The following is a 27,844-nucleotide window of genomic DNA, read 5'->3' on the forward strand; positions in this document are numbered from 1 at the left end:
GCTAAAAAGAAGAACAGCTGGGTGACCCTGTACGGCCAGGGCCAGTGACAGCATCAAGGACAGAGATGGGGTCCTCACTGGGATGGAGGCCATCAGTGCTTGTGAAGACGGGAGTCTTACACACAGAAGGGGCAAATCAGGGTCAATGTCAAGACAGGGCTACTTGCTCCTCTCTTCCCCGAGTCCAGTGGCCTGGGCAGCAGAAGGCACCCTCACTGGCTCAGCATCTAAGGGCAGAAGAAGATGGCATCTTATTAACTAGAATGAATGATCATGCAGAATTTAAAGCAAACCCCCTACAGGGAAGGATACAATACCTGTAGTCCACACTATAAAGACATAACTTTCCACTAAAGACTCAGCTGAATTGTTTTTAGTGTGTATTTTTTCCTTACCCTTTAGTTATTGCTGCATTTCAGTTTTCATACCTCACTCTTCTTCATCTTTTACTAATTATCATCACTAGAACCATCTTCCCCTCTTCTAAAATGTTCTCTGCGTCCTATGATGGATTGAAAAACACATATGTAGACATCTGGTAACAATTTTAGTCTGTTGTATAGTTGCTAAGTTATGTCTGACTCTTTTGCGACCCCATGGACTGTAGCCCACCAGGTTCCTCTGCTCTTGAGATTTCCCAGGCAAGAATACTGTAGTGGGTTGTCATTTCCTTCTCCAGGGGATCTTCCTGACCCAGGGATCAACCTGAGTCTCCTGCCTTAGCAGGCAGATTCTTTACCACTGAGCCACCTGGGAAGCCCATTTTTTAGTCCACTGGTGAGAAAAGGGTTACCTTGCAGTTATGTATTCCTGTCACTAGATGGCACTGGTGTGAATTTCAGTCAACCCACACCTCAGTGGATAATCTCAGACACTACCTTTCTTGAGTAAATGCAAAGAACTGCATTCTCTAACTTGTCTTCAACTACTGCCTTTTCTAGGCACAGTCTCCCACCCCATTCCTTACCTTAATGCTCACTCCATCCATTAAGCTTAACAGTCATGGAAAGCAAACATTACATTTAAACTGTCAGTTTTGGGCATAAGCCCCTCAGAAGCCAAGCGTACCCTCTTCTCTTTGTTCACTTGGCCACAATACTGACTTGAGAGTTGGGGGTTCACAGTTGAGAGTTCAGGGTTTCACTCACAACCCTAATTCGGCTCTCACCCCAGTCCCTACCTGTGGTTCTCACCTGACCTGGGAGGCTGATGCTGGACATTTGATGCATTTTTTTTGTTAGTTGTTTCCTCAGGTGGTGGCTTAAGTGCTCCACAGCAAAAGCAGCAGCAGCAGCAACAACAGCAACAGGTGAGTAGAGCACACAGGAGGACAAGTGTCTACAAGGTGGGAAAGAATGGCTTCAATCCAGCAGTTACTGTGTATTTCCATTCAAGCTCCACCCAGCCTCAATTCTTCCAGCACCCAGTATGAGACAATAGAAGCATTTGTTCTAGGAGAGGAGAATCAGCCATCCTAAGAGTGGAGGGTTGCCCCTCCTTCCTTATTTTTAAGGGACCAGAAAGAATTGTGTACCTTGAACCAACAACTATTCATTGTAAAATAGTATGTGACGCCTTCTTCGCCAAAGTGATCATATATATATATCCCCAATGAGCCATGCCGGTCATAAATTTTCCGCTTCTTAGGGTCACTCAGTACGGCATGGGCTGTGTTGATCTCCTTGAAGATTTCTGCTGCTTGAGCGTCCCCTGGATTCTTGTCTGGATGATACTTCAAGGCCAGTCTCCTAGCCAGGCAATACCCAAAAGAAGGGTGGGCAGAGGATGGGAGTGGTGGGGGTGGGAGGGTTACGATGAATGACAGGGATAAGTCTCTAGAGGGTGAAGAAAGAATGCATGAGAGGATGGAGGCAAGCAAGCATTCCTTCACACGGAAGAGGATGATGGCCCCATCTGGCCCCAAAGTGGAGGTCTGGGTATTTAAAAATTGGGTCAGGGGACTTTCCTGGTGATCCAGTGGTTAAGAATCTGCTTTCCAATGCAGAGGATGTGGGTTTGATCCCTGGTCAGGGAACTAAGATCCCACTTAGGCAACTAAGCCAGTGCCTTCTAGAGCGTGCATGCCACAATGAAAGATCCTACACACCACAACAGAGACCTGATGCAGCCAAATAAATATTAAAAAAAAAAAAAAAAGGGTCAGAAAGCAAGGTAGGAGGAGAAGGGTTTAAAGGGAAGAATTGCGAGATTTAATAAGGGGCTGATGTCTGAACCTGTAGGCCTTCTTGACGTCTTCAGGTGAGGCACCCTTCTTAAGCTCCAGCACTGCATAGAGGGTTGACCCAGACTTGGACAACTGGCGGGCGGCCTCGTCCACATGAGCCATGATCTGGGTGGGAGGAAGGGAAGCGTTTGTGAGAACTTCCAGGGGTGGGGGCCACAGAGAAGTGAACTTCCAGTGACAGGAAACTCATCACCTTCAGGGGCGAGGCAGGAAAGGGGCAACCATGGGACAAATATCAGACAATGGCGAGTGGCACCTGTGACTAGCAGGAGAGCACAGGTGACAAGACATTTGAATTCAAATTTTACAGAAGAAACGTCTTCTCCTCAGCTTCCCCAGTGCCCATCAGATACACAGAGCTCAGACACCCCACATTCTACAGAGGCAAAGAGGAGGTCTAAACCCTGCAAAAAGATCCATTTTGTCCAGAGCTACAGGGATTGTACAGAAGGAGTCCTGAGCCTGTCCAAGTCCTTGTTGGGTCTGAAAGCCCAGCAGGATCCCAGTCTCGGAACAGGCTGGGTGGGGAATCCTGGCGGTCCACAATCTCCAAGGGAAGAACAAGTCAGACCAAACTATGAGCTGCCTAAGAGAAGCCAAGCGTCTAGAAACCAGGCCGGAAGGCAGGGCTTGCACCTAGGCCAGACACTTTCTCCCTCCTAGCCTGCCCTCTCAAACCATCTCACCCCTGTTTCTCAGGGAGAACAGGGAGATGACTCAAGGATGACAGAAGAAGTGAAAACCGGGAGCTGTTGGGGCTGACCAGAGAGGGAGCAGGGAGCCGCACCCCAGGGAGTGGGAGACAGCCTGGGAGGCCGTGGTCTGGGAGAACCAAGGCGACAGCTCAGAAGGGAATGCTCTGGTTCCTCAGGTCCTCTCTGGCTCTGTGTGGACCCCTCATCCGGCCTGGCATCTACCTCATAGTCGCTCTATTCAGCCGGGAGGCCTCACGCGATCTCCATGAAGGTGTGAAACTTAATACGGCAGCGGTCCAGTGGCCGACCGAGCCTGCGCACTGCGTCAACACTACGGGTCACTTTTTGGCGCTGCCGGTAGGTCTTGGTTGGGGCTGGGGTGGGACTTATTTTGCTCGCAGGAAGCCTGAGCGTAGGGATCTGCCTGGTGCCCGTGGCCAAAGGCTGTGGGGTGTCAGTTTCTGCCCCACCCGCGGGTGCAGCCTCCAGGGGCGTCCCTTCTCCCGTGGGAGGGGGAATCATTCATCCTGATCGGGGACCTGACTCATCGACTCACTTAAGAAAAGATAACAGGGCTTGCAGACCGTGGCTGTATGCGTTGTATGGTTGCTTCGAACCTTTCTCAAGATGTGTATTACCTTCCTAGTCTTCTTTCACAGAATTTAGAGGTCGCCACTTGGTCTTTTTTTTTTTTCCTGTCCACGGAAAACTCCTACACATGCTTTAAGACCTACATCAAATGTCAGTATTCCTAAGAAACTTTCCTTCATTCCCTCAATTGTTCCCACCTTCCTCTATAAAAGCATTTATCCTATCGTATTGTAATTTACCTTACATCTTCCTTTAAAATGATGTCTTGAACATTTCCCAAAGTCCTGCCTGTTCTTCAGAAACCCTTTAAATACTATTATATAAGGAGGATGTACCATAATATAATTACATAATCCAGATTGGATAATTGTTTCTAATCATATTAATAGTATAATGACCTTATGAAAATTATCTTTAATCTTTAAGAAAATCTTTTTTTTTCTTTAGTGTAGATTTCTGGAAGTGGAATTATTGGGTCAAAGCGAATTTGTTTTGAGGCTTTTGATCTGTATCACTAACTTTCTTTCTAGACAGTTACCAAAAGTACCAATTTACCTCAACTAATTTACATGCCACTTGCAGGGCATGAGGGCACCTATGGGTGCTTGGCCTCACTTCCTGTAATCTCCGCCAGGCTTGCATGAAGCCTACTACTTCATGATGTTGGTTTTCATAACTAAGGAACACCAGTGGTACCTGTAATGTGTAACTGAAAGAACTTTATTGTTTCAATACTATCTCCGTCACCTGTCTTTTGGCTTTTATTATCTCTTCCCTTTATTACTGTTACTTATGCACATTTACCTCCTCTTCTACAGATATTAATCCAGTGGTCATTGTGCTGGTTGCACATGGATTCAGTTGCACGCCAAAGATGTGAGTCATCTGAGCAAACTAAAGAGTCCATATTCAACATACACAAGGAACACTGGATTAATTTATTTCTGTAGATCTGTGATCAGTGTAGGGGTGGGGATGAAAACCTTTGGTATCACGCACCAGTTCATAGGTTCTGGGTTAGATGAGTTTAGAGGTTAGTCACCCAAAGTAAAGGAGCTAAAATTGACAATTTTTTTTTTACTATAGTATATTGTTTCAATATATTGTTCTATTTTATTACTGTTGTAATTTTTTTTAATTTAAAATTTTTTAACACTAAAAACATTTTGTATTGGGGTATAGCTGACTAGCAATGTTGTGGTAGTTTCAGGAGAACAGCAGAGGGACTCAGCCATACATGTACATGTATCCATTCTCTCCCAAGTCCCCCTCCCATCCAGGCTGGCACAGGACATTGATAAAGTTAGCAATTTTTTGATGGTTTGTTCTCTAACTAACCTCCAGCTTTTTGTCACCATCATGGGATGACAGAACTAGTGAAACAGCCCAAGTCGTTTCTTCACCAGCACTGGGAAGAGAGCAGAAGGCACTGGAAGTTCACTGTACTTACTCGAACTCTTGTCAGTCTACAGGCCCAGTGTGGTCTGGCCCCTGCCTCTCCCTCCAGCTCCATGAGTACCACTGTCTTGCTTGCCCAGGTCTCCGCCGCACCACTTTTCTGTCAGTTCTTTGAAGACACTGTGTTCCTTCCCCCTCCTCTGCGTGGAGGACTCTTCCCCAGGCTACATGCATGGCTGAGTTTAGAAGGCTGAGAGTCCTTCTAAATAGAGTTCCACTTCTCTCTCCCCATCTCAAAACACCCTCACCATCATTTGTGAATATATATTTGTACGTTGATTTAAGGTCTGCCTTCACCAGTAGACAGTGAACTCCACGAGGGCAGGACCTTGTCCATTTGTTCACCATTGTGTCCCCAACACCTGGAACCATGCCTGCTCATAATAAGTGAATTAATGATTTGCTGAATGAGCAATAGCAGAGGGAGCCCTCTGCTGGTCCAGTGGAGGTCCAGAATTTGGGCCATAGCAAGAAATCCCTGGGACAGAAACGGTTAGCTGGAGAATTGGACAGGACTCAGAGTCAGCCTTTCCTCATACAGCCTGAGACAAGAAGACAGATACACGAGGGGTAAAGAGACTGAAGCGTTAGGAGAGAGTAATGGCAATTCTGGGCTCCTTGTTTCTCATTTGTCTTAGTTTTCCTCCAGTTCTTAACATAGTTTCTGGAATATTGTAGATGCTCAGTAAATGTTGGTTAAATTGAATGAACAAACACACTTGTGTACCTTTTCAAAGCACTTTTACCTTATTGTCTCATTTGATCCTCATAGCCCTGGGAGGTGGTGTGATCACATCCCTGCTTTATAGAAGTGAGCCTGAGAAAGAGGACAAATTATGTTCGGAGAAGGGTTAGTAAACATCTTTCACATCTTGTCAGAGGCTCCAGAATGTTATTACTTCTTATCACTGCCCTCTGACATTCTAATTAATTCTAATCATAGTTTGTGGCTCTTGAAATAGCCATTATCTTTAAGCCCTCTGCTCTCAAGGAGATGATACGGCAGCCAGCAGGCTGCAGAGATGGGAACAGAGCAGTCAGACTGGCCTGGCACTCTCTGGCCTGGGGCCCTCCCCTAGAAACAGAGCCCTTCCGACTCTCTTTTCTATGCACGGGGTCTCTTCTAATACCCAGCACAGAACTAGGAAGAACACTCAAGCCAGGAGTCTGAAGCCCTAGGTCTTCGTTTTGGCTCTGGCTCTAAAAGGCTGTGTGATCTTGGACAAGTCACTTAATCTCTGAGTCTCTTCCCACTTCTGTGAAGTCCTGGACTGTTTCACAGGGTTGAGATCAAGACTAAGTTAAATTTGGTTGTAAAAAGTAATGGAAACAATTTAAATAACTGCTAAAGGATGATGGACTCAAATTTTTTCTGAAATCATTTGCCCTCCCACCATATCTTGAGTCAATGATCTTAGAAGTTTACTACCTCATAGAGCCATGTGGTCTTTCCTGGAGAAAACCAAGAAGCATCCCTTATTTACCCACAAACAACTGAAGTTTTAGTCATATAGCTGGAATATACACATTCAGACAGCACACATTGGCATATTTATACCCAAAATATCACGCTCTCGAACATATGTGGTGGGAGAGAGAGATTGTAATTTGTCATACCCAATTCCCAGGTTCTAGAATTGTACAGATTTTGAGCTGGAAGGGACCTCAGAGACTTAACTCTTAACCAATGCCTAGATTTTTTAATAAAAGTGTGGCGCAGAGAGGATTAACCTGTACAAGGTCAATCTGTGAGTTCTAGACCTGTCTTCTGACTCCAAGTTCAGTTCATATACCATGTTGGCTCCTTATACACACCAGCTCCCTCCCCCCTTTAAAATCTAGGTGTAGAAACGGACCAAAGTTGTAGTTGATATTCACTTGCTTTCATGATGATTGTTAAAGCAGGTGATGTCCTGCTTTCTCCCCCAGTTGAAGGCACATGTACTACATGTGGCTGAAAACACCTTTGGCCCAGTTTCTTGGCTGGTCCTCCCCAGGGCCATCGCCCATCCTCCCAACATCTCATGGTGGGAGGTGGAGGGCTTCCAACCGGAGAAGCTGTTTTATACCCCTGTCCTCTCTGCCCTGCAGCCTCAGGCTCTGCAGACATAAGGGCTGGCTAACAGGGCACATGGACAAAGGAGCCTTGTGGGCTACAGTCCATGGGGTCACAAAGAGTTGGATGACTGAGAGACTAACACTTTCACTTTCACACTAATAGGGCACACCTGCCTTACCTGTAAAATGGAGATAATAGTCTGCCTCTTTGGGTTGTTAGGAAGATCAAACATTTAATTTGAACAATGCTTGGCACGTGGTAAGTGCCATGTCATCATTGTTATCATCCTCACTGCAGTACGTTCTCTCCTGTCTCCTCCCAATTTTGTAAAGAGAGAAGTTGCTTTTCATTCTGTCTCTGGGAATAAGGGGTAAATCAAGATCCTCCCTCTAAGAAGATTTGGAAATTGCCATTGGGATCCTTCATTCCCTTTCTACATCCTTTCTCAGCCTCTCAGAACTCTATTTTCTCATTCCTCTACCCATTGCCCTCTGGCTATCCAAAATATCCCCCACAGTGCCACAGTGTTCCCCAAGCAGTCAAAACTCCAAAATTACCCCTCTCATTTTCTCTCCTTTAAATGTTTCTAATAAAAACGATCACCTCCCTAAAATGATCTCATCCCTAAGGGTTAGGTGGGAAGCAATTTGATTAAAACCCTGTAATTCAGCTTACAGTGAGAGCAACTATTAGAACCTCATCCCCTTAATTCTTATTAACACAAAAGGAATAACTGGCAGAGTTTCAGGCAGTGTGACTGAATGAAGTGAAAAATATCAGGCTATGTTTTGGGAGGTGACTTTGGGCCTTAAATCACTTCTTTCTGTTCAACTCTACCAATTTCATGTCTTTTCAACTCTGGGGCTCTGCGTTGTTCTGAGTCTCCTCCTCCATCTCCAATAAGTTTCCTGTCCTCTTTGCTGGCTCCTCTCCTTTCCTTCATCTCCTGATTGTGGGTATTCTGTATGGGTCAGTCCTTAAGCTCCTGCTTCTGCACTTTCCTCTCTACTTCAGAGATGCAGTCTGTGGGTGTGGCTTCAGCTGGTACTGCTCCGTTTTAGCTCACCTTAGAGCCATCCACACACCAGTCTTCCATTGCCTCAAAACCACACTCTGCAATCTGAGCTCATGACCTTGTCCCCAGACTGGTTGTTCCTCTTGCTTTCTCCATTTGCAGTAATGTTACGACTCTTTCCAACAATGCTGCTCAAAACCCAAACATCAGTGGGCTGTGGACCATTATTTCCCCCAAATTCGGGCCAAAAATTCTTACTCGTTTCTTTTGTTTGTTTCTTTGTTTTAAATTTTTTATTTATTTATTTTTGGCTGTGCTAGGTCTTCATTGCTGTGTGGGCCTTTCTCTAGTTACAGTAAGCAGGCTACTCTCTAGTTGCAGCGTGAGGGCTTCTCGTTGTGGAGGCCGCTCTTGTTGTAGAGCCCCGGCTCTGGGGCCTTTGAGCTTCAGTAGCTGTGGTATAGGGGCTTAGTAGTTGTGGCTTCCAGGCTCTAGAGCACAGGCTCAGTAGCTGTGGCCCACAGGCTTAGTTGCTCCACAGCATGTTGAATCTTCCCAAACTATGGATCAAACCCATGTCTCCTGCATTGGCAGGTGGATTCTTTATCATTGAGCCATCCGGGGATCCCAGTTCTTAATCATTTCTTTTTTCAAAATTGCTCTAATTTTTTTCTTCTCAGCTTCCACAACGCTGAAGTACCTCAGTTAGAGGGTTTCCAAGTCACACTAACTGCTGTTCTAGCCTCCTAACTGCTCTTGCTACTGCCAGTCTCATGGTGTATACTCCTACCAGATCTTTGTAAAGCAGTGCCTCCATCATTACTACTCCTTTGCTCATAGCCTACAGGGTGCAAAACAACCCTTTAAATATGACAATGGGAACTTCCCTGGTGGTCCAGTGACTAGGACCCTGAGCTCCCAATGCAGGGGCCTGGTCAGGGAACTAGATCCTACCTGCCACAACTAAAAGATCCCGCATGCCCCAATGAAGATCAAAGATTCTTTGTACTGCAACTAAGACCTAGTGCAGCCAAATAAATAAATACAGAAGTCTATAAATTATGGCAATGAATGCTACGACTTGCTACCAAGTTGCCCATCCAAATGCATTGCGTACTATTGCCCTAAACCTTCTGTAACCATCAGTCTTTTTTCCCTCCCTGTTCTTTCTATCCTCTATACCGTTGCCCTCACACCAGTTCCCCTCATGAACTGTCCTTTTAATTAGTCAGTTCACTTACTCAACAAATACCTATTTAGCATTGCTCTATGCCTAGTACCTTAGATACAATGATAATCAGTTCTCATAGATTATGGCTTATTATGGAAGACAGACATTCATTAATATCTTCAACAAATGTCTATTGGGTGCTATCAGGTGCCAGATACTCTTCTAGGTACTGGGGATATAGCAGCATACAAAACAGACAAAAATTTCTGACATCATGTAGCTTAAATTCTGGTGAGAGGAGATAGACAGTAAACAAGTAAAATATTCAGTATGTTGGGTGGTAATCATCACTATAGAGAAACATAAAGCAGGGGATGGAGATGGAAAATTTTTGAGGGAAGAATACAATTTTTAAAAAGAAAAACAGAGAAGGCCTGTAAAAGTGATATTTAAGTTAGGACCTGAAGCAGGTCCTCAGGTGAGTTGTGAAGACATCTGGCAGAGTGTACCTGGTGTGCTGTAGGACCCATGTGCACAAAGGCCAGGGTGGCTGGGGATTGAGATGGGAGTAGGATGAAATGAGATCAGAGGAGTTGGACTGCATAGGGCTTTGTGGGCCAGTGGAAGCCCTTTGGCTGATACTGAGTGAGATGGAGAGTGAGGAAATAGGTCTAGTTGCCTAGGCTAGATTGAGGCTAGATGACAGGGCAACAAAAGCAGAAAAAGGAAGACAACTACAAGGCTACTGCAATAATCAAGAAGGCAGACAATGGTGGTTTGGACAAGGATGGGAACAGGATTTGCTGACAGATTGGATGTGGAGTATAAATAGAGAAGTCAAGGATGATTCTAAGGTTTCTGGTCTGTGCAAGTGGAAGGATGGAGTTCCCATGTTCTTCCCCGGGAGGACTGCTAGAAGGGAATGTTTGGGATGGGTTGATGATCAGGAGCTTGGTTTTAGATGAATCTTGAGATGCTTTTAAACATTAAAGAGGAGAAGTCAAATTGACCTGGGTATATGAAATCAGAGTTAAAGTGAGAGAGAGAGATCTGGGAATCATCATGTAAGATGCCACCTATTTTTTTAAGTTTTTTCTTAATAGAAAGTTTCAAACACATATAAAAACAGAATAGTCCAATGATCCTCCATGTACCCATCCCCCAGCTTCAACAATCATTTCTTGCTGTTTCCAGGTAGTCTTTAGAACCTGTAGACTGGATTATATCTCCATGGGACTGAGTGTAGAAAGATAAGAGAAGAGGGTGACCAAGTCCTGGACTATTCCAGCATTAAAAGGTTGGGAAGATGAGGAGGAACCAGCAAAGAAGACTGAAAATAAGCAGTCAATGAAATAAGAGGAAAACTAGATTATGGCATCCTGGAAGCCAAGTGAAGAAATAAATAATCCCTGAATAACAATTTAATTATGGTATGATAAGTGCTAAGGAAGAAAAAGAAGTGTGCAATGAGAATGTATAACCCACACTAGCCTGGTTTGGGGGAATCAGGGAAGGCTTCTTTGAGGAGGTGACGTTTAAGCTGCAGCCTTCCTTCTTCCTCTATGTCTCCAACTAAATCCTGCTTCCTCCATTCTGCTTCCACTCTGACAATCAGCTCTTCCTTTCTGGGATGGCTTTACGGAGGATTGTGTATCAAGCTGGGGATACAGTGGTGAGAAAGACAACACCTGTCTTCAGGGAGCTCCTGCTCTAGTGAAGAGACAGACAAACAAATGATTTTGTTATCGTGTAGTGAGTGCTCCCAGCACCTAAGCACTGTGGGACCTTGAGATCACCAGGGAAGAGCAGGTAACCCACCTGGGACAGGGGATGGTGGGATCAGGAAAGGCTTTCTGGGGGTAAAACTTCTGTATGTACCCTTCAGCCTGACATGGCCCTTTCACACATTAACCCTTGCCCACAGGCTTGGACTCCAAATCTTGCCCAAGATCTCTGGCTCAGCCTACATGCTGACCTCAGCACTGGGCCTTGCTCCCCTTTTCTCCCAATGTGAACTGGTCTGGCCCCCTGAAGCCCCCTTTTGAGCTGCTCTGTCACCGTGTGCTCTGGAAGCTGGCACTGACCTGTTCTTTTGAGAACCTCCAGGGCTCCCTGCCTCATCTCCTTTGGGACTAAGAATAGTCTAAGGACACACCTTAGGGAAAATTAGTATCTGAGGAAGAAGTAAGAGCATCAAGAGTGGGTACATCAGTAACCCAAAACTGCAGAAGAGAAATCAAGTCAAAGCTAGGAGGGGAGAAAACATGCCCATCTTTTTCACCAGGAATCCCCAGGTGGGAGAGCAAGGTGCATGGCAGGAAATTACTGTTCAGTGAAGGTTGAATGAAGTGTTCCATACAGGGCACCAGCCCTAAGCTGTCCTAACTCCTGCACAGTCTTCCCATCTCCTGTCCAGGTGCAGAATGTCTTCCTCAGACCTGGCATTCAAGAGGACACTTTGCAAAGATTTTCACAGGGCCACTTGATGGTTTCTTGAGAAACAGGTGCAAGCTGTCTTTTTCAAAGCCAAGCTTATCTTGCATAAATTTCCAAGCAAAAGAAACTGTTGGTATTCTCCCAAACCGTTGCGCTCAGCTTTCCCAGGCAGCATGTTCTAAGGCCAGGGAGCTGAGAGGAAGGGCAGCCCAGTGATCCATCTGCTCCGACGCCCCTTTCCCTTCCAGCCTTCTCGCTCCCTGCCGGGTGGCCGGTAAGCACATGCCAGCGTCTGCGCCCCCTCCCGGGCACCCGGGGCTGCTGTCCCTGAGCCATGCAGGGGCTGCCCAGGAAAGGAAATCCCGGAGGAAGCCATTATTGTTATCACATTCCCCTGTTGTCGTCACTGGCTGAGGCGTGCCTAGCGGCCCCTGTCCCGCACAGGCTCCCGCGGTGTCAGCCCCTTTTCCAGCTCGCTGGAGCCGGCCGCTCCGGGCGAGGCTACCGCATCCGAGCCCTGGAGGGAGCGGTGGCCCCCAGCGTCTCCGCTCCAAGGCTCTCAGAGTTGACGAAGTCCCAGGCCCGGTGCGGAGCTTCAAAAACAAACAAACAACAACAACAACAACAAAAACCCCGACGGTGCCAGGCGAGACTTGCCCGGGGACCTGAGCTAGGACATGAGCTGCACCCTGATTATGACACAGACGAACAAGGTGACCTTGGCAGGTGGCTTCCCCTCTCGCGGATTCAGTTTGCCTCCCCATAACCCACAGAGGAGGCTGAGACCCCATGCTTCTCGGAGAGATTGAGGGAAGAAAGCCAGCCCACCCTCGCTCCCTTGCCGCGCGTGGACTGTGGGCTGGGTCTCGCGCGGAGAGCTGGGGAGAGGCGAGCGCGTGGAGGAGAGGCTGGCGCGGGCCCCGCGCAGGGCGTGGGTGGAGGCGCGGCGCCCAGGGCACGCGCAGACCCTTTAGTGCTTCCGTTCCTCACCACTCCCCAGAGTGGTACAATCCCTCAGCGCTCGCCGCCCGCACACCTTGGCACGAGCTGCACTCTCCCCCGCCAGAACAGCCAGCCCGCCGCCCAGTTTGCCTAATCCGTTCAAGCCTCACCTCCTCCGCGAAGCTCTCCCGGGTTAACCCCATCACTTCCAACCACTCAGTCTGGCATGTACTCCAGTTTTTTTTGTTGTTTTAGGAAGCGCACACGCAGTCTCATTGTCTGGAAAAACAATGTTGGGATTAGATGTCTATCACCAGAACCCTAAATTCATTCTGACGGGTGTTCACAAGTCCGGTGTATTCCGAAGGGTGCGTCTGATGGGTTTCTTGCCTGGGCTAACTAACCACTCCCACCCTCCACCTTCCGCATCCATGCTCACTCTTTACCCCACTCCGACGAACCCTCCTCTTCAGAGAATGTCACAGCTTGGAGTGCACAATCCATCACCATCCCCTTTTCATTCCACACTGGCGGCAGATGTGAGGGGCAGGGAACAGTGTGCATTTGAAGTTTTAACTCCCAGCTCAGCCACCGACTTCGCTGTAAGCCACTCCTTACCCTGTGCTTTAGTTTAAATGAGGCAAAATGAGGTAATGCCTGGGAAGGTGCTATAGCTTTGAAAGTAAGGAATACACCTGCTGGCAAGCTGAGCGCTGCCTCCATGAACTTGGGGCTTGTGACCACTGAGAGGGGCGCGCTCTTCCCTCCGGCTACCCCAGCCTCTGAGAGACAGAACTGCGGCCAGTCTCTGTCCAGTCGCCAGTGCAGCACCTTGACCCGAGAGGGAGGGAGGATGGGGTTCCAGTCCCGGTCCTTTATTCATTGGCGCATGACTTTGGACACCTCTTCCTCTGGGACTCAGTTTACTCATCTGAAAAAATAGGGATAATAATTGATTGAAGGAGAGTTGGAAACTTTTTGTCACCCCATGTCTCTGTATAAAAATAATCATGAGCGGTACAGTGTTTGGCAGCCGACTTTGCTCGTGAATTCCGACCTCACATGCTTCACAGAGGGGTTTCTGGCCAGAGTCCCTGGAGTTCTCCCTGATTTGTCATACTGCTCACCCCACGTCCTTTTTCTGGTTCTCTCCTCCACACCTGTTTCTGCCTCCGTGTGTGGGGAGCTGGGGCCACGAGGTGACAGGTGGTGGAGAGGGGTTGAGATACCCTGGGGTGGACCTGCACAAGTCGGTGTTCCTTGGGAGAAGATTGGTTGGGAGGTCCCCAAACTTGAAAGTGAAAGTCGCTCAGTCGTGTCTGACTCCATGGACTGTAGCCTCCCTGACTGCTGTGTCCATGGGATTCTCCAGGCAAGAATACTGGAGTAACTGTACCCTCCTCCAGGGGAATCTTCCCAACCAAGGGGTCGAACCCAGGTCTCCCGCATTACAGGCAGATTCTTTAGTATCTGAGCCATCAGGGAAGCCCCCCAAGCTTGAGGAGCTCCGCTTAGGGCTGGTGGGCGGGGCCTTGGGCGGGACTAGTCAGCCTAGGGGCGGGGCTATGGAGATTAGCATTCTCTAGAACAGGGTCGGTGCTCAGAAAGCTCCCACCTCCTCACCTGGCTCTGGCGCCGGGAATAGAGCCATGTCTATGGGGACAGGGCCCCGGAGGCGGGGCTTAGGCGTGGGGGGGGAGAGGCTGGGGAGCCTAGAGGCGGGGCTTGGGGAGCTCGCCCCACGCGGGGCGGGGCTCCGGCAGCCGCGGGAGCCGCAGTTCGGACTCCCAGCGCCACAGCCGCCGCAGTTGCCTTCACTCTGGTGGCCCCGCGGCCCTGCGGGGAGTCTGGGGGTCGGCCCGCCGTTCGGACTTGGCGCGGGGCCCGCCACGCCTCTCCCTCCCTCGGTGGGGCCTAGACGGTCGGGGGCCGCGGAGAAATGGAGCCGTCTCCCACTACGGGGGGCTCGGAGACCACTCGTCTGGTGGGCCCCCGAGACCGCGGCGGCGCTGGTGGCGGCCTGCGTTTGAAGAGGTAGGACGGATCTGGGTCGGCCCTCGGCCGAGGAGGGGCGCTACCCTTCTGCTTTCCGTCTATTTCGTTGTCTCGGCTGGCTGGCCTTCCCAGCGCACCGCGACCCCCTTGGCTTCGTGGCGGCCAGGCTCTGCCTCTCTGGCCGCGCAGACGCCCCCAGCTCGCACAGCCAGCCCCGGCCCCTGCAGGCGGACACCCCGCTCTGGCTCCTCTCGGCCACCCTCCTCCCGGTCCCGAGAAACTGATCCCTGGCCCGTCCCCCCAAGCCCCTCGACCTTCCCCGCGAGCGACTGCCCCTCCGTCGGGCCGGAGTCCGCTCCAGGAACCCCGATGTACCCATTGCTCCGGGGGCCCTGCCGTGGGAGCCCCTCAGAGTCCCATCTGCAGGCCCCCGGCCCTACCCTCCGAGCGCCCGGCTTCGGGGAGCAGCCTCCAGCTGTGGACACCCGGGCCGAAGATGGGCCCGGGCTCCGCAGCGGGTCTTGTCGGCTCCTGGAGGGGCGGGCGGCCGCGGGGAAGCGAGGGGGCGGTAAGGAAGGAGCAGGTGCGGTCTGGGCGGCGGGGGTATTCCCGGCTCCGCACAGACGGGGCCGGGGGCGGCGAGGTGTGAAATGAGGCGCGCCGAGCAGTCGGGACAGCGGGCCGGGGGCGGCCGGAGAACCGCCTCCGCGTCCCGCCGGCTTCGTCCGCCTTGTCCCTCCGAGCGGCCGCGCCGGGCCCTCCCTGGTCACCTCCGCCGGCCTTTTTGTCTGTTGCCCCACCGTCCGTTTATCTCGGGAATTTGACAGAGTCTCCGGCTTTTGCTTTTTCCTCATCTCTCCTTTTCCCTCCCAACCCCTGTCCCTTTGTCTCTGATGCGGTGCCTCTGTGTATTTCTCGCTCCTTCTCTGGGTGGAGGCCTTAAACCTGGATGGGTGGGCGAGTGGATGAGCAGAAGGGAGGGAAGACCCCCCTCTGAATCCCTCCCACGGAGGACCACAGTTGTGGGGGCTCCAGCCGTGGCCCTAGCATGTCTTCACATCCCTTTTGACTCTGCTTCAAGACAGTCTCCCCTCTCTACCTGTTCCCTCTACCGCACTCAATATTATTTGTTGTTTGTCCGGGGTTTCAGAGGGCCAGGGAGAGAGAATTGTCTTTCCTTCTCTCTAAACAGCAGGTAGCCCCACTACACCCACACACCAACAATGAGGCTTCTTTAGTGCCCAGTAATGCCAAACAAAAGGGAGCAGCCTGTTGATGGCTGACTACCTTGATGCCTGGCTGCACTGTGTCTTCCCCAGGCCAGGAAGGGCATCTTGCCCACTGCCCCAAAGCCACTTACCCTCTGTTTGTTCTTCAGACCCGGATCTCTGACTCCCAGTTTCGCCTCATTCTCATATGACCATTAGTCACCAAATCCTGCAGTATTTTCTGAAAGAGGTTCTTCCCTACCTGCCTGCCCCTCCTCTAAAATTCTGCGCAGGGAGCCTCTGGCCTGGTCTGCTCTGGACCACTCCATCTCCTCTCCTCTCTTCCTCCTCTCCTCTCTTCCTCCCAGACTAGTGCATCAGCAAGGTCATTCATCTCATGGCTCAGGAACGATCAAATCAATCAGCGCATCTCCCTTTATGTTCCTTTGAGCCCATCACTTTCCTCCTCAGTCCTTCCCTTGGTTCCTCACACTTACGCTCCAAGCTGCATATCTTGTCTTTGTCGTTCCATATGTCTGGAGCCCCTTTGTTTACCTCTGTGAGCTTCTCCTTATTCCCATTAGAGTTGGTCACTCCTTCCCCTGTGATGAAGTCCTTTGTTCATAACCCTTCCGGCCCCAGCTTCTCCTTGCATAGTAAGTCATTTGTGACACAAGTCTCCCACCAGCCTGAGCTTCAGTACATGTACACTGCTACACTGCCCGGTATATCTTGTTGAAGAATGAGGACAGATTTCAAAGCCACCCTCATCTCCTGTCTCCTCTGGAAACACACCTGTATCATACCATCTAGATTCTAAGTCTTAGCAGGGGATTCCAAGAAGTTAATCTACCTGCCAGTTTTCCCTAGAAGCACCAAATGTGCCCTCTCCTCCCTCCCACCTAAATTCACCCATTGGCAGAGTTTTCCTCAACCAGAAGACCCCCAGGCACCTCTCCCCACTTTACTACTGGGATTGCCTTTCTATCATCTGGAGCCTTCATCTTCTCTCAAGGTTTTTCTTGTCACACCTCCATAGGATTCCCAGGACTGTACTTTTCTACTTAGGTCCTTCATGCTTTGGAAGGTTCTATTCTCCACTCCCCCCCTCCACTCCCACCCCTCAGACTTTAGGTTGGGTGGTATCAGGGTCGAGAATTAGGCCAGAGTGGACTGAAAATTCAGTCAGTCTGAGCTCAGCCTCTCGCATCCCCAGGTGATGCTAGAGGTGAGGCCCCCCAGACCCATTCACTGGTCCAGGGAGGCTTACAGTCCTGTGCAGTTAAGGCGGCCTCTGCTGGATGCTTATGGTCCCACTGGTCCCACTAATGCATGACAGACTCCCAACCCAGCGCTCTTGCTGCTGCCACCCCAGCCACAGCAGTCTGCACTGTCTCCTCCCCATGACAACCCAGCTCTGGAATCTGGCCAGTAATTCTCCATGCCAAGAACTTCAGACTTTTTGGGTCCCCACATTCTACTCCTCTCTTAAAGGGCCACATTCAGCTGCATGTCTAGAGAGGGAAGTGGAAGGACCGGGAATGGAGGCACCCAGAGGTAGGTCCAGGAAGGAGGCCAGGTCTGAGCCCCACCCGGCACTTTCACACCGCTTCCCCATCGTACTGCCTTCACCAGCACATGCACCTCCTCTTTATCAAAAGCCTCTCTATCTTCCCAGGCCCTTCTCAGGGGCCTCCTTCGGTGTCCTTGGGCCTTCGGGTCCTTCGGGCCTTCCCTGGTGTCTTCATTAGAGTCAGTGTATCCCTCTATCTGAGCCCTGATATCACTTTGTTTTCGCTGCTCTAAGGCAATGCTGCGGCTGCTGCTAAGTCACTTCAGTCGTGTCCGACTCTATGCGACCCCATAGATGGCAGCCCACCAGGCTCCCCCGTCCCTGGGATTCTCCAGGCAACAACACTGGAGTGGGTTGCCATTTCCTTCTCCAATGCATGAAAGTGAAAAGTGAAAGTGAAGTCGCTCAATTGTGTCCGACTCTTAGCGACCCCATGGACTGCAGCCCACCAGGTTCCTCTGTCCGTGGGATTCTCCAGGCAAGAGTACTGGAATGGGGTGCCATTGCCTTCTCCAGCTCTAAGGCAATAGCTACCTTCTAAAACATCTCACAGTACTTAGGTAGACATTTGTCTTGTTCACCAAAGGCTCCAAGACATTAGAAAGGATACCCAGTTCATTTGTATTCCTTGTGATGCCTGTCATAATGACGATTTGGTTGGAGTCGAATCTCAGCTCGACCACTAACTAGCTGTGTCGCCTCCATAAGTCCCCTCCCTCTCTGAGCCTTGTCCGTCTAATTCCTTAGTAAGCGGTAGACTAGCTCATCTCTAAGGTGCTTTCCCTTTGTGTTGTGAGACTCTGCGGCTCTGTATATGAAAGGAAAAGGGAGGCTGCGATCTGAGTCATCCGTTTAGCCCCCATCTCTCCTGTGGCCCTCTGTGTACAAGGCTCCTGGTTTTGACCAGGACTCGGAAAAGGAGAGAGAGATGGGACATCTGCTGAAGCTAATCTAGGGGACCCAGGACCTGGGAGTGAGGAAGGAGCAGGCGAGCCCTTGAGCCAGGCCCCATATTGAACTGTGTTGCCTGCCTCAGTCTCTTCACAGAGGCTCCTGAGCCCCTCCCCGAGGAGCCCAAACCTGTGGAGATGTCCTTCCACCACTGCCACCGGGACCCCCTGCCTCAGCCGGGTCTCACCCCGGAGAGGATGCAGGCGCAGAGGCAGCTGTGCACCGCCTGTGCTGTGTGCTGCGTCTTCATGGCCGGGGAGGTGGTTGGTAAGTTAGAGAGCAACTCCTCCAACTCCATCCGCAGGATGCCTGCCTAAGTTCCTGGGTGGAGATGCAGACAAGACGGGGTTGGCTGGGACGGGGGAGCCAGGTGTTCAGGACTCAGGAAGTAGGAGAGGGTGAGGGACAGGCAGTACCAGGGGGACTCAGGACTGGCTTATCAGTACAAACTGGTCCTTTAAAAGCCCTATTTCTTATTAAAACGTTATTGTTGGGACTTCCCTGGTGGTCCAGTGGCTAAGACTCCATGCTCCCAGTGCAGGGGGCCTGGGTTCAATCCCCGTCAGGGAACCAGAGCCCACATGTTGCAGCTAAAGATCCCACACGCCGCAACAAGGATGGAAGATCCTGCGTGCTGCCACTAAGACCTGGTGCAGCTGAATGTTTTAAAAGAAACTGTTATTGTAGAAAAACTAGAAAACGAGAATGAGTGAAAAGAAGATGTGTGATCCCATCACCAGAGAAAAACTACCATTCACATTTTGGTATATGTCCCCCCCGATCTCTTTTCCATGCCTCCACACGCACAGCATGATATTTGCTTAATGGAACCAGATGATACGTCACTTCACCCTTGCAGGTGGGTACTTGGCGCACAGCCTGGCCATTATGACTGACGCGGCCCACCTGTTGGCGGACGTGGGCAGCATGATGGGCAGCCTCTTCTCCCTCTGGCTCTCTACCCGTCCAGCCACCCGCACCATGACCTTTGGCTGGCACCGCTCAGGTAAGGTGCCTGCATGGCCTGAGAACCCTTCGACCTGGCCAGAAGGTACCTCTCAGGGTCCTGGGCCGCTCTCTGACAGCTTGTCTCCCCCTGCAGAGACTCTGGGGGCTCTGGCCTCTGTGGTCTCCCTCTGGATGGTCACTGGCATCCTCCTGTACCTGGCCTTCATCCGCCTGCTGCACAGCGACTACCACATCGAGGGGGGTGCCATGCTGCTGACCGCCAGCATTGCGGTCTGTGCCAATCTGCTGTACGTTCCAGTATGGAGCAGGCACCATGTCGGAGTGGGGGTGAGGGGTCCTCCTGCAGGCTGGGAGAGCAGACTATTCACCCAGCAGACCCGCAGCACATGCACACAGTTCTTGCCTTGCTGCCCTGGGGATGTCTGAGAGGGGGCTGGGGTGGAGACCTAAAATTCAGGGTCAACAGACCTTGGTTAAAGGCCTGCTGGGTACTGGCCCCTCTGCTGGGGACCATCATCAATGTTGTCCATTTAAAGCACACAACCACCCCTACGAGGTAGGTAGTGTCACCCCTGACATTCAGTTAATGAAAGATGCTCGAGTGGTTAGGATTCCAGCTTTCATGGATGAGAGCCTGGGGTTTGATACCCGTTCGGGGTGCTGAGATTCTGCAAACTGCGCAGTGTGGCCAAAACAAATAACGAGAGGTGACAAGGGGCCTTGCCTGCCCAGGACATGTAGCAATTTCAGTAGCAGGGCCAAGATCTGAATCTACATCTCTAGTACCAAGTATTCCTCCCCAGGCGGCTCTGTTTGTCTCTCTTGGACAGCATTGCTTTCTTCTGAGGACTGGGAAAATAGGGAGAAAACAGGTAGAGAAAGGGCTCCTGGGAGGTGAGAGGAGGGGGCATGGAAGTGGGTGGAGGATGCTGGGAGCAGGCCACCTGGGCTGAGCTGCTCTGCTTCCCCCTCAGAATGGCTTTTGTGCTGCACCAGGCTGGGCCCCCCCACAGCCACGGGTCTAGGGGTGCAGAGTATGCACCACTAGAGGAGGGGTCCGGGGAGCCCTTGCCCCTGGGGAACACCAGCGTCCGGGCAGCCTTTGTGCACGTGCTGGGAGACCTCCTGCAGAGCCTTGGGGTGCTGATTGCCTCCATCCTCATCTACTTCAAGGTACCATGTGTGCAAGCCTGCCCAGTCTTGCCCTCGCCTCTCTACATCCCAGCCCTGCCTTCCCTGGGTCCCCTTCCCCACCCTACTCCACCTCCCAGCTCCATAGGACCCCTGGCCCAGGGTTATGGTCCCTTTCCCCTCTTGGGTCCTGTTTGTCCAGGGTGCCCCTAGATCTTCCCTTGAAAGGTTCCCAGTTCCCAAGCTCTTAGGGCTTTCTTTCTGTGCAGCCTCAGTACAAAGCAGCTGACCCCATCAGCACCTTCCTCTTCTCCATCTGTGCCCTTGGATCCACAGCTCCCACCCTGCGAGATGTTCTCCGTGTCCTCATGGAAGGTGAGCCCGATGATGCTGCTTTCTTACATCCCCTGCACCGGGCCCTCCCTGACCCCACTCCAGGACTAGGCACCCCTCTTTCCTCTGAAGAGTGTGTGGGGAGAAGGCTTATTGCTGGAAGGAGGATTGAGGGATGGGGTGAACTGTGGGGATCGGGGTGAATGGTACAGGATGGGGGAGGTGGGGTCCTGACCTCTGGGCAGGAGCAGCTTTGGCAATAAGACGTGGTGGGTGCTACTTGCAGGAACCCCCCGAAGTGTGAGCTTTGAACCCGTGCGGGACACCTTGTTGTCGGTGCCGGGAGTCCGGGCAATCCATGAGCTGCACCTGTGGTCCCTGACGTTCACGCACTACGTTGCCTCCGCACACCTGGCCATTGGTGAGTCCATGCTAGCCCCAGCCAGTTACTTCCCAGAAACATTTCTCCTTTCCCCTCCCACCCTCCAAACACAGGAAGCTGGTCTGAATTACTGGGACTGTTCCCATCTCTCTGGCTTTCTCGACCTCTGGCTCTGTTTTTGTATCTGTCTCTCTCTCATGCATGTTGGAGCCCTAGACAAGGTGTTCCAGGGGAGGTTTCACCCTCTTTAAAGTAGTACAGGGCACCAGTAATCCTTTAAAAGATCACTGGTACCCACAGGTCTAAGTGATGGGGCACAGAGAGGTAAATTGTGGCTTCTCACTCCACGTAACTTTTAAAAATGATGATTATGAAGACTGTATGGCAACTAGGAAAAATGTTTATGGTATAATGCTAAGAGAGAAAGCTGAATATAAAATTATAGCCACATTATGATTCAACTATTTAAAATATATAGGGTGACTCACAAGCTGACAAAGGATTTTTGAGTTTCTTCCAGATGCAAGAAGCAATCAGAGACTTGCAATTTGGATGCCAAAAATATTATACTCTGTAGGATATTTGATGGTAACTCTAGAGGGACAATGGGAACAGAATATTTGACATCTGGATCGTTGTGGAAAATCGGGTGGTGTGGCTGCTGAAATACACAGCTGTACACTGACACCAAAGAGAAGAAGCGAATAGCAAAATAAGAACAGTTTAGCGTGTTAGGCTAGTCAGTTAGGGATGAGTCTCCCCAAGCTTTTCTTTGAACAGTTGTACACTGTTCGTACAACAGAGAGAGAAAATAAAGCTCCCATTCAATCCTGGCTTTCATGCCATGCAAAACCCCTGGGTTCCCCTTCACCTATCCTTATCTGGACCCTGGCCTGGCTCCCCACTCCCCAGGGAGCTTGCTGCTTCTTATCACTCCCCCGCAGACTCCACGGCCGACCCCGAAGCTGTCCTAGCTGAAGCTACATCCCGGCTCCACTCCCGGTTTGGATTCTCCAGCTGTACCCTGCAGGTCGAGCAATACCAGCCTGAGATGGCCCAGTGCCTGCGCTGCCAGGAGCCCCCCCAAGCCTGAGCCCCGGCCCCAGCCACACCCCACTGCCAGGCCCAGGCTCTGCCCTGGACTCTCCTGCTTCCCTGCTCACGGAGAAGGGACAGAGCTGGGCCCGCACCCTTCCCCTCTCCCCCGCTTCCACCTGCCACCTGCCCCCCCAGCCCTAGTGGGCAAAACCAAAGTGTGTGTGTCAGGGAGTGGGCCAGAGTCAGGCTGAGCAGGGAAATCAGTGCAGTGGTGGTGGGGGTGGGTAGAAGTCCTGTGGTCCCCGCTCCCCATGGTCTGGGGAATCCCCAGTGTCCTTCTGTGCAGTTCATTTGTCTGCGTGGCAGCCTGGCTGGCTGGGGGCAACTGCCTGTCTGCGTGCTGTCCATGTGCCTATGCCTGGGGGAGGTCAGCAGGGGCCCCCTCCCCATGTGGCCCTTGCTCTGTCTATGCAGCAGCCCCAAAGCCCGCACTTTGTCCGTGTGTTCTAGCCCTGTGGTTCTGTGTCTGTGTGTGTTTCTTGGTGCTGTGGCCTGTGTGTCTCTGTGCCTTGCGTGGCTGTGCTGTGATCTTTATGAGTCTGCACCATCCGTGTGTCTGTGTGGGATTCTGTCTGTCCATCCTTCTGTTGGTGCTGTGCCCTCAGCTGTCCCAGAGAGAGGGAGACTCCGCCGAAGCTCCGCCAATAAACTTGTGTCAACTGCACCTCTCAGCCCTGTGCCGACTCCTTGGGAGGGGGACATAGAATCTGTCATCTGGGAACTGAGGGAATCCCTCATCCAGAGTGACCTTGCACAGCCCTCCGCCCCCTTCCCAGCCCCTCCACCCTCAAAGATCTGTTGCAATGCCGTGTAGGCCAAAACCTGCCAGTCTCTTTACTACCTTCCCTTACTTGGCAGCATGGAATCTGGGTCCTTGACACAGGGGGACACCCACACATTCTGGGCTTGGTTGTAGGAGAAAGCCAGATGGTGAGGGGCCAGGAGATCCCAAAGAGTCATTCTGACAGGGGTGGCTGGTGGGCCGGAAGCTGTGGCCATGTGGGGGAGTGATTGGACCACAGTGCTGACCTGGCTGTGTGCTCAAGCTGTGGGAGGTGCTGGGGAGCAGCCCCCAGTCCTGGCTGCCCCAACTCTGACTCCCAGCAACCAACTCGAGTCCAGGTTTAAGCTGGGGACCCCAAGGACCTCATTCATCATTACCCTCCCTTTGCCTTAAGAATCACGTTATTTTGACAGATTTGACCTTAAAAATCAGTCTCATTAAGGGATTGTTCATTTTCTCTTAAAAAAAAAATCAAACTCTGTACTTTGATTTTTTTTTTTTTTTTTGTATTTTGTACTTTGATTTTGATCTAGAGCAAGAGTCCACTAGCCTTCCCATCCTAGGTTGATATAAATTCCAACCTGCAGCTGAGACCTGAAGCAATTTCATTAGCCCATGCATATTTCTCCAAGGCTTCTCCCCTGCAATGGAAATATCTTTATTATTAAGTTAGCTTGATTTTTCACAATCAGGAAAGCAATACACGTTTGCTTTAAAAACCTATCAAAAGAGGGACTTCCCTGACGGTTCAGTGGTTAGGACTCTGCACGTCCACTGCAGGTGCACCGGTTCCATCCCTGGCTGGGGAACCAAGATCCCACAATCCATGTGACCGTCCAAAATCAAAACCTGTCGGAGGGAAATGTATACAGTGAATGATTCCCGTAAAATCTTACTCCCAGGGAGAATGGAGTCTGGAGTTTGGAGTCTGCTCACATTTTCTCATCTTCTACAAGAACATAAAAGGATTACTTTACAGTGAGAACATGTAACCTGCTTCTGTGATTCAGCTGTCCATCTGGGTGCATCTTTCCAAGTCAGTACACAGAGATTTCATCACTCATTTTAAGGTGTGGCCTTTGGACCCATTGAAGATAGGCCTCCTCACTCTGCTCTCCAGCTGCGGGCCTTGGACCAGGCTGGGTGAATTGTTCACTGCTGGCCGGCTAGCCTGAGTCGAGCATGGGAGGATGGGCTGGCAGTCCATCACACTCGGCGCCAAGGCTGCCCCAGCTGCAGTCTATGCTTTGCTAGTTCCTGATACTTTCTCATTTTACGACTCATTGACTATAGGCCCCAAGTGACAGGATGGGGGTGGGGAAGAGGGAGGAAATGAAGAGCGGAGAAAATGAGGACTAGATTTTTACACTAGGAACAGCCTTAAACAGCAGCCCTGCCCTATATGTACCAGGCTGTGTCCCCTTGCAGGGGAGGGGACAGACCTCACACAGAAAGCAATCCATCTCAGCCCCCCACCCATCCACTCCTGCAAAACAGGAAGAGAAAACGGAGGCTCAGAGAGGGAATGGGACTTACGCAAGGTCACCCAGCAAGTGACTGGGGCAGGTGCAGAGCCTGGGCTCTCACTCGCTCCCATCCAGGCCCTTGGAAGCTCTCACCCAGTTGAGTTTCTCAGCAAAACTCTTGCCCACTCCCTCCCAGCAACCTGCTGCTGCTAGTTCGCCCATCCTGGCACTCTGTGCTCAGACCCCTTGGTTCTGCCTCCGCCTTCTGCTCATACTCTGGTCACTAGTAACCCCGCTGCATTCCAGCTTTCCTAATTACTGAAAGAGGGGTGATGTGACGTTGTGGGTGTGAGTGTGCCTGGTATAGAGAGGGCATGGAGGAAAAGATTATCTTTTGTGTGGAATCTGAGAATCAGGGGGAGGATTTCAGGGCAAAGGGTGACCTGGCACCCTGACAGCGGAGACAGGAGCCCGCATTTATTGAGCTTATCCTTGGTACCAGGCAGTGCAAGGCAGAAAGTGTGATCTGTGCTTTATAGATGGAGAAACTGAGGCTGGCCCTGCCCATGCAGCTAGTCACTGTCAGAGTTGAGTCAAATTCAGTGCTGGCTGCACTAAGTCCCCAGCCCGTTTCCACACCACCCTGCCTTTCCACCCACCTCCTCCAGGCATTGCTCTGTCGGGGACAGGGAAGGACAGACAATCAGGAGCGTTTGCCCATTCATAGGGCACTCCCAAGGGAGTCCAGGAAATCCTTATCTGCAGGAGCTGCCTGTCCTCCCAATTATCTCCCCAACCCACCTCTCCACTCACTTACCCAGCAGGCCCATTCCTCTCGGTGTCCTTCCTTGATGATAAAAATGAATGGTGGAGAAAGAGGTGAGGAGAAAGGGCTGGGGAGGGGCGGGGACCAAGGGGAGGCTTGAGGAAGAGCAAAGCAGAGGAGGGGCCATCTGTCAGCCCAGCCCTGGCAGCTCTTTACAAGGCTGGTTAATAATACCAGGGGAGGAGAGGGGAGAGGGCCCCTCTGGAGGCCCAGAGGGACCAGGAACAAGGGAGAACCAGAGGAATAGGAGGTGGACCGGAGGGTCAGAGTGCCGTTGTAGGAGAATTCAAGAGAGGCCAAGGAGCTAGAAGGAAAAACCAGAGTGGGAGGCGGTGGGTTGAAGGGCCTCATGCTTCAGAGACACGAGGGGGATGTGGGTGGGGGGGCGGGGCGGTGGGATTAGGGCAGCTGGGCTGGCCCTGTCCTCCTCACAGAGCTGCTCACCTGGGGGCAGCCGGACCAGCTGGCCGCAGGCGGGACCAGGCCTTCCTGTCTGAGGGGCAAGGGCTGAGGACTCAGGGAGCAGGGGGCAGCCTGTCTGTGGCCAAGAGCACGCTCAGAGTGATAAAGCAGTGTCCTCCTCCCTCCGGGGACCCTGCTGCTCCTTCCAGCACTACCCTAAGATGTGGGCCCATCCTGGCTGCCTTGAGCCACGCTGTCTGTAACAAAAGGGGGAGCAGCGTCCCCCTGTGGCCTGTGGTAGCAGCCCAGGCAGCCGGAAGATTCTGGAGGGACTGGCAGGATCCCAAGTCATGCTGGGAAGACCCCTGCCCCTCTTCCTGGCAGATTCCCCCACCTCTGTGGGGAACTGCTTAGGGAGTTCCTTTTATGGTTTTTTAGGGGATTTTGGGGGTTTGTTCTTTTTTTTGGGCCACACCATGCAGCTTGCTGGATCTGAGTTCCCCAACCAAGAATGGAATCTGGTCTCAGTAGTGAAAATGCCAAGTCCTAATCACTAGGCCAAACAGGGAATTCCCTAGAGAATGTCTTTTATACTTGAAAGACTTTTCCTCCCCAACTGTGAGAGCTCCCTGGGCCTCCCTGTCTCAGCTCTGAACCCCCAGACCATCCCCATGAGCACCTGATCAACACCTTCCAAAGGGTGCTGGGCAGTTCCCAAGTGCCCGTGGAGCAGAGCCCGGGTCTACACATGCAGCCCTGATCTCAAAGGCTCCCGCAAAGTGGGTCCTGTTGGCGGGACAGGTGAGAGAGAGTTGGGTGGGGAGCATGGGGAGGAGGAGGGGCCAAGGGCTGCCAGAGCCTGAGTCACAGGCCTGCAGCTGCACTCCCCACCCTCCCTCTGCCCCAGCCCTCCTCCCGCTGCCCTCTGGCTATAGCTTGTGCAGCCCCTTGTGTGGGTGGTGCTCACTCAGAGGACAAATCTCCTCTTGTCTGGGCTGAACTTCTGCACCTGGCACCAACCTAGAGGCCATGGTGGCCACCCTGGGCCCCCCTCACACCTCACCCGTGGGCTATTCCTGGCCTCTCCTCATGCACTAGAACTCCCAGTCCCTCTGTTATCAAGCTCCTACTTGCTCACTGAGCAACAGGCCAACAAAATGGAGAAATGAATTGTTGGGTCAGGAAACAGTGACTTTATTTGGAAAGTCAGAAGACTGAGAAGATGGTGGACTGGCGTCCCAAAGAACCATCACACTGGAGTTAGAATTGAGGCCATGTTTACTGTTTATGGCTGTGCCACATGGGGTGTGGGGTCTTAGCTCCTTGGGGATAGGGCCCACGCCTGTCCCTTGTGTTGACCACTAGACTGCCAGAGAAGTCCCTCTGACTTCTGTCCTAAAAGGGGAGGACACGTGGTTGGTTGTTACAGACTTCTTGGTGCTGGAATCTTTTGTTCTTGGCAGCTGCTTTGGTAGCTCTGGTCACAGTGTTCCTATAAACCTCCAACAAGACAAATATTATTCTCTGTTCTGCAACTTTTTATCTCTGTGTGAATGAAAAAGTGTTAAACCTTTAAAGATCAGAACCTTGAGACTATCCTGTGTATTTTAGGCTATAGGTAACCTTCTTAATTTGTAGCAAAGGTAATGTATGTGTATTAGTCGCTCAGTGGTGTCGGACTCTTTGTGAGCCCATTGACTGTAGCCCACCAGGCTTCTCTGTCCATGGAATTCTCCAGGCAAGAATATTGGAGTGGGTTGCTGTGCCCTTCTCCAGGGGATCTTCTGGACCCAGGGACTGAACCCAGGTATCCTGCATTGCAGACAGATTCTTTACAGTTTGAGCTACCCAGGAAGCCCCCGAAGCAAAGGTAATAATTAAAAAAAAAAAAAACAAGCAAACGACAACCCAGATCCTCCTGGAAGATTTTATGGTTGATTCCTAAGTTAATTCTCCTCACAATTGGAGAAAAGTGCAACAGCCTCTGCCGTCCTAGTCTAGAGCTATGCTCCTGAGGGAGACTGTAGGCTCGGGGTGTGGATGGGTTTCCTTTCTTAAAGGGAAAAAAAAAAAAAATCTTCCCAGACTAGAACACGAAAGCTCTGTGTAGGTGA

At 51.3% G+C, this 27,844-nt stretch overlaps 2 protein-coding genes and 1 long non-coding RNA gene across 5 annotated transcripts; 1 reads left to right on the forward strand and 2 right to left on the reverse strand.

Moving 5' to 3' along the window:
• Window positions 1–449: 449 nt before the first annotated feature.
• Window positions 450–2,347, reverse strand: DNAJC5G (DnaJ heat shock protein family (Hsp40) member C5 gamma). Its single transcript, XM_055539137.1, has 4 exons — window positions 2,235–2,347; window positions 1,535–1,748; window positions 1,194–1,338; window positions 450–502 (listed from the first exon to the last, which is right to left on the reverse strand). Exons 1-4 carry the CDS (start codon window positions 2,345–2,347, stop codon window positions 450–452), a joined length of 525 nt encoding a protein of 174 aa, XP_055395112.1.
• A 9,764-nt stretch (window positions 2,348–12,111) lies between these two features.
• SLC30A3 (solute carrier family 30 member 3) lies at window positions 12,112–22,923 on the forward strand. Of its 3 annotated transcripts, none has more exons than XM_055539140.1 (8): window positions 12,112–12,383; window positions 18,425–18,606; window positions 19,199–19,345; window positions 19,442–19,595; window positions 20,283–20,481; window positions 20,709–20,814; window positions 21,059–21,193; window positions 22,099–22,923. In XM_055539140.1, exons 2-8 carry the CDS (start codon window positions 18,477–18,479, stop codon window positions 22,245–22,247), a joined length of 1,020 nt encoding a protein of 339 aa, XP_055395115.1. In that variant the 5' UTR covers window positions 12,112–12,383; window positions 18,425–18,476; the 3' UTR covers window positions 22,248–22,923. The 3 variants fall into 3 exon arrangements, with proteins under 3 accessions (XP_055395115.1, XP_055395114.1, XP_055395113.1); XM_055539139.1 differs by lacking the exon at window positions 12,112–12,383 and adding an exon at window positions 14,424–14,646 and having other exon boundaries at window positions 22,067–22,923; XM_055539138.1 differs by lacking the exon at window positions 12,112–12,383 and adding an exon at window positions 14,424–14,646.
• A 755-nt stretch (window positions 22,924–23,678) lies between these two features.
• On the reverse strand, window positions 23,679–25,648 carry LOC129622498 (uncharacterized). Its single transcript, XR_008700017.1, has 2 exons — window positions 25,320–25,648; window positions 23,679–23,885 (listed from the first exon to the last, which is right to left on the reverse strand). It is a non-coding gene; the product is annotated as an uncharacterized LOC129622498 (long non-coding RNA).
• Window positions 25,649–27,844: the final 2,196 nt, after the last annotated feature.

Source organism: Bubalus kerabau, chromosome 11, assembly GCF_029407905.1.
Source record: "Bubalus kerabau isolate K-KA32 ecotype Philippines breed swamp buffalo chromosome 11, PCC_UOA_SB_1v2, whole genome shotgun sequence".
Classification (NCBI taxonomy): Eukaryota; Metazoa; Chordata; class Mammalia; order Artiodactyla; family Bovidae; genus Bubalus; species Bubalus kerabau.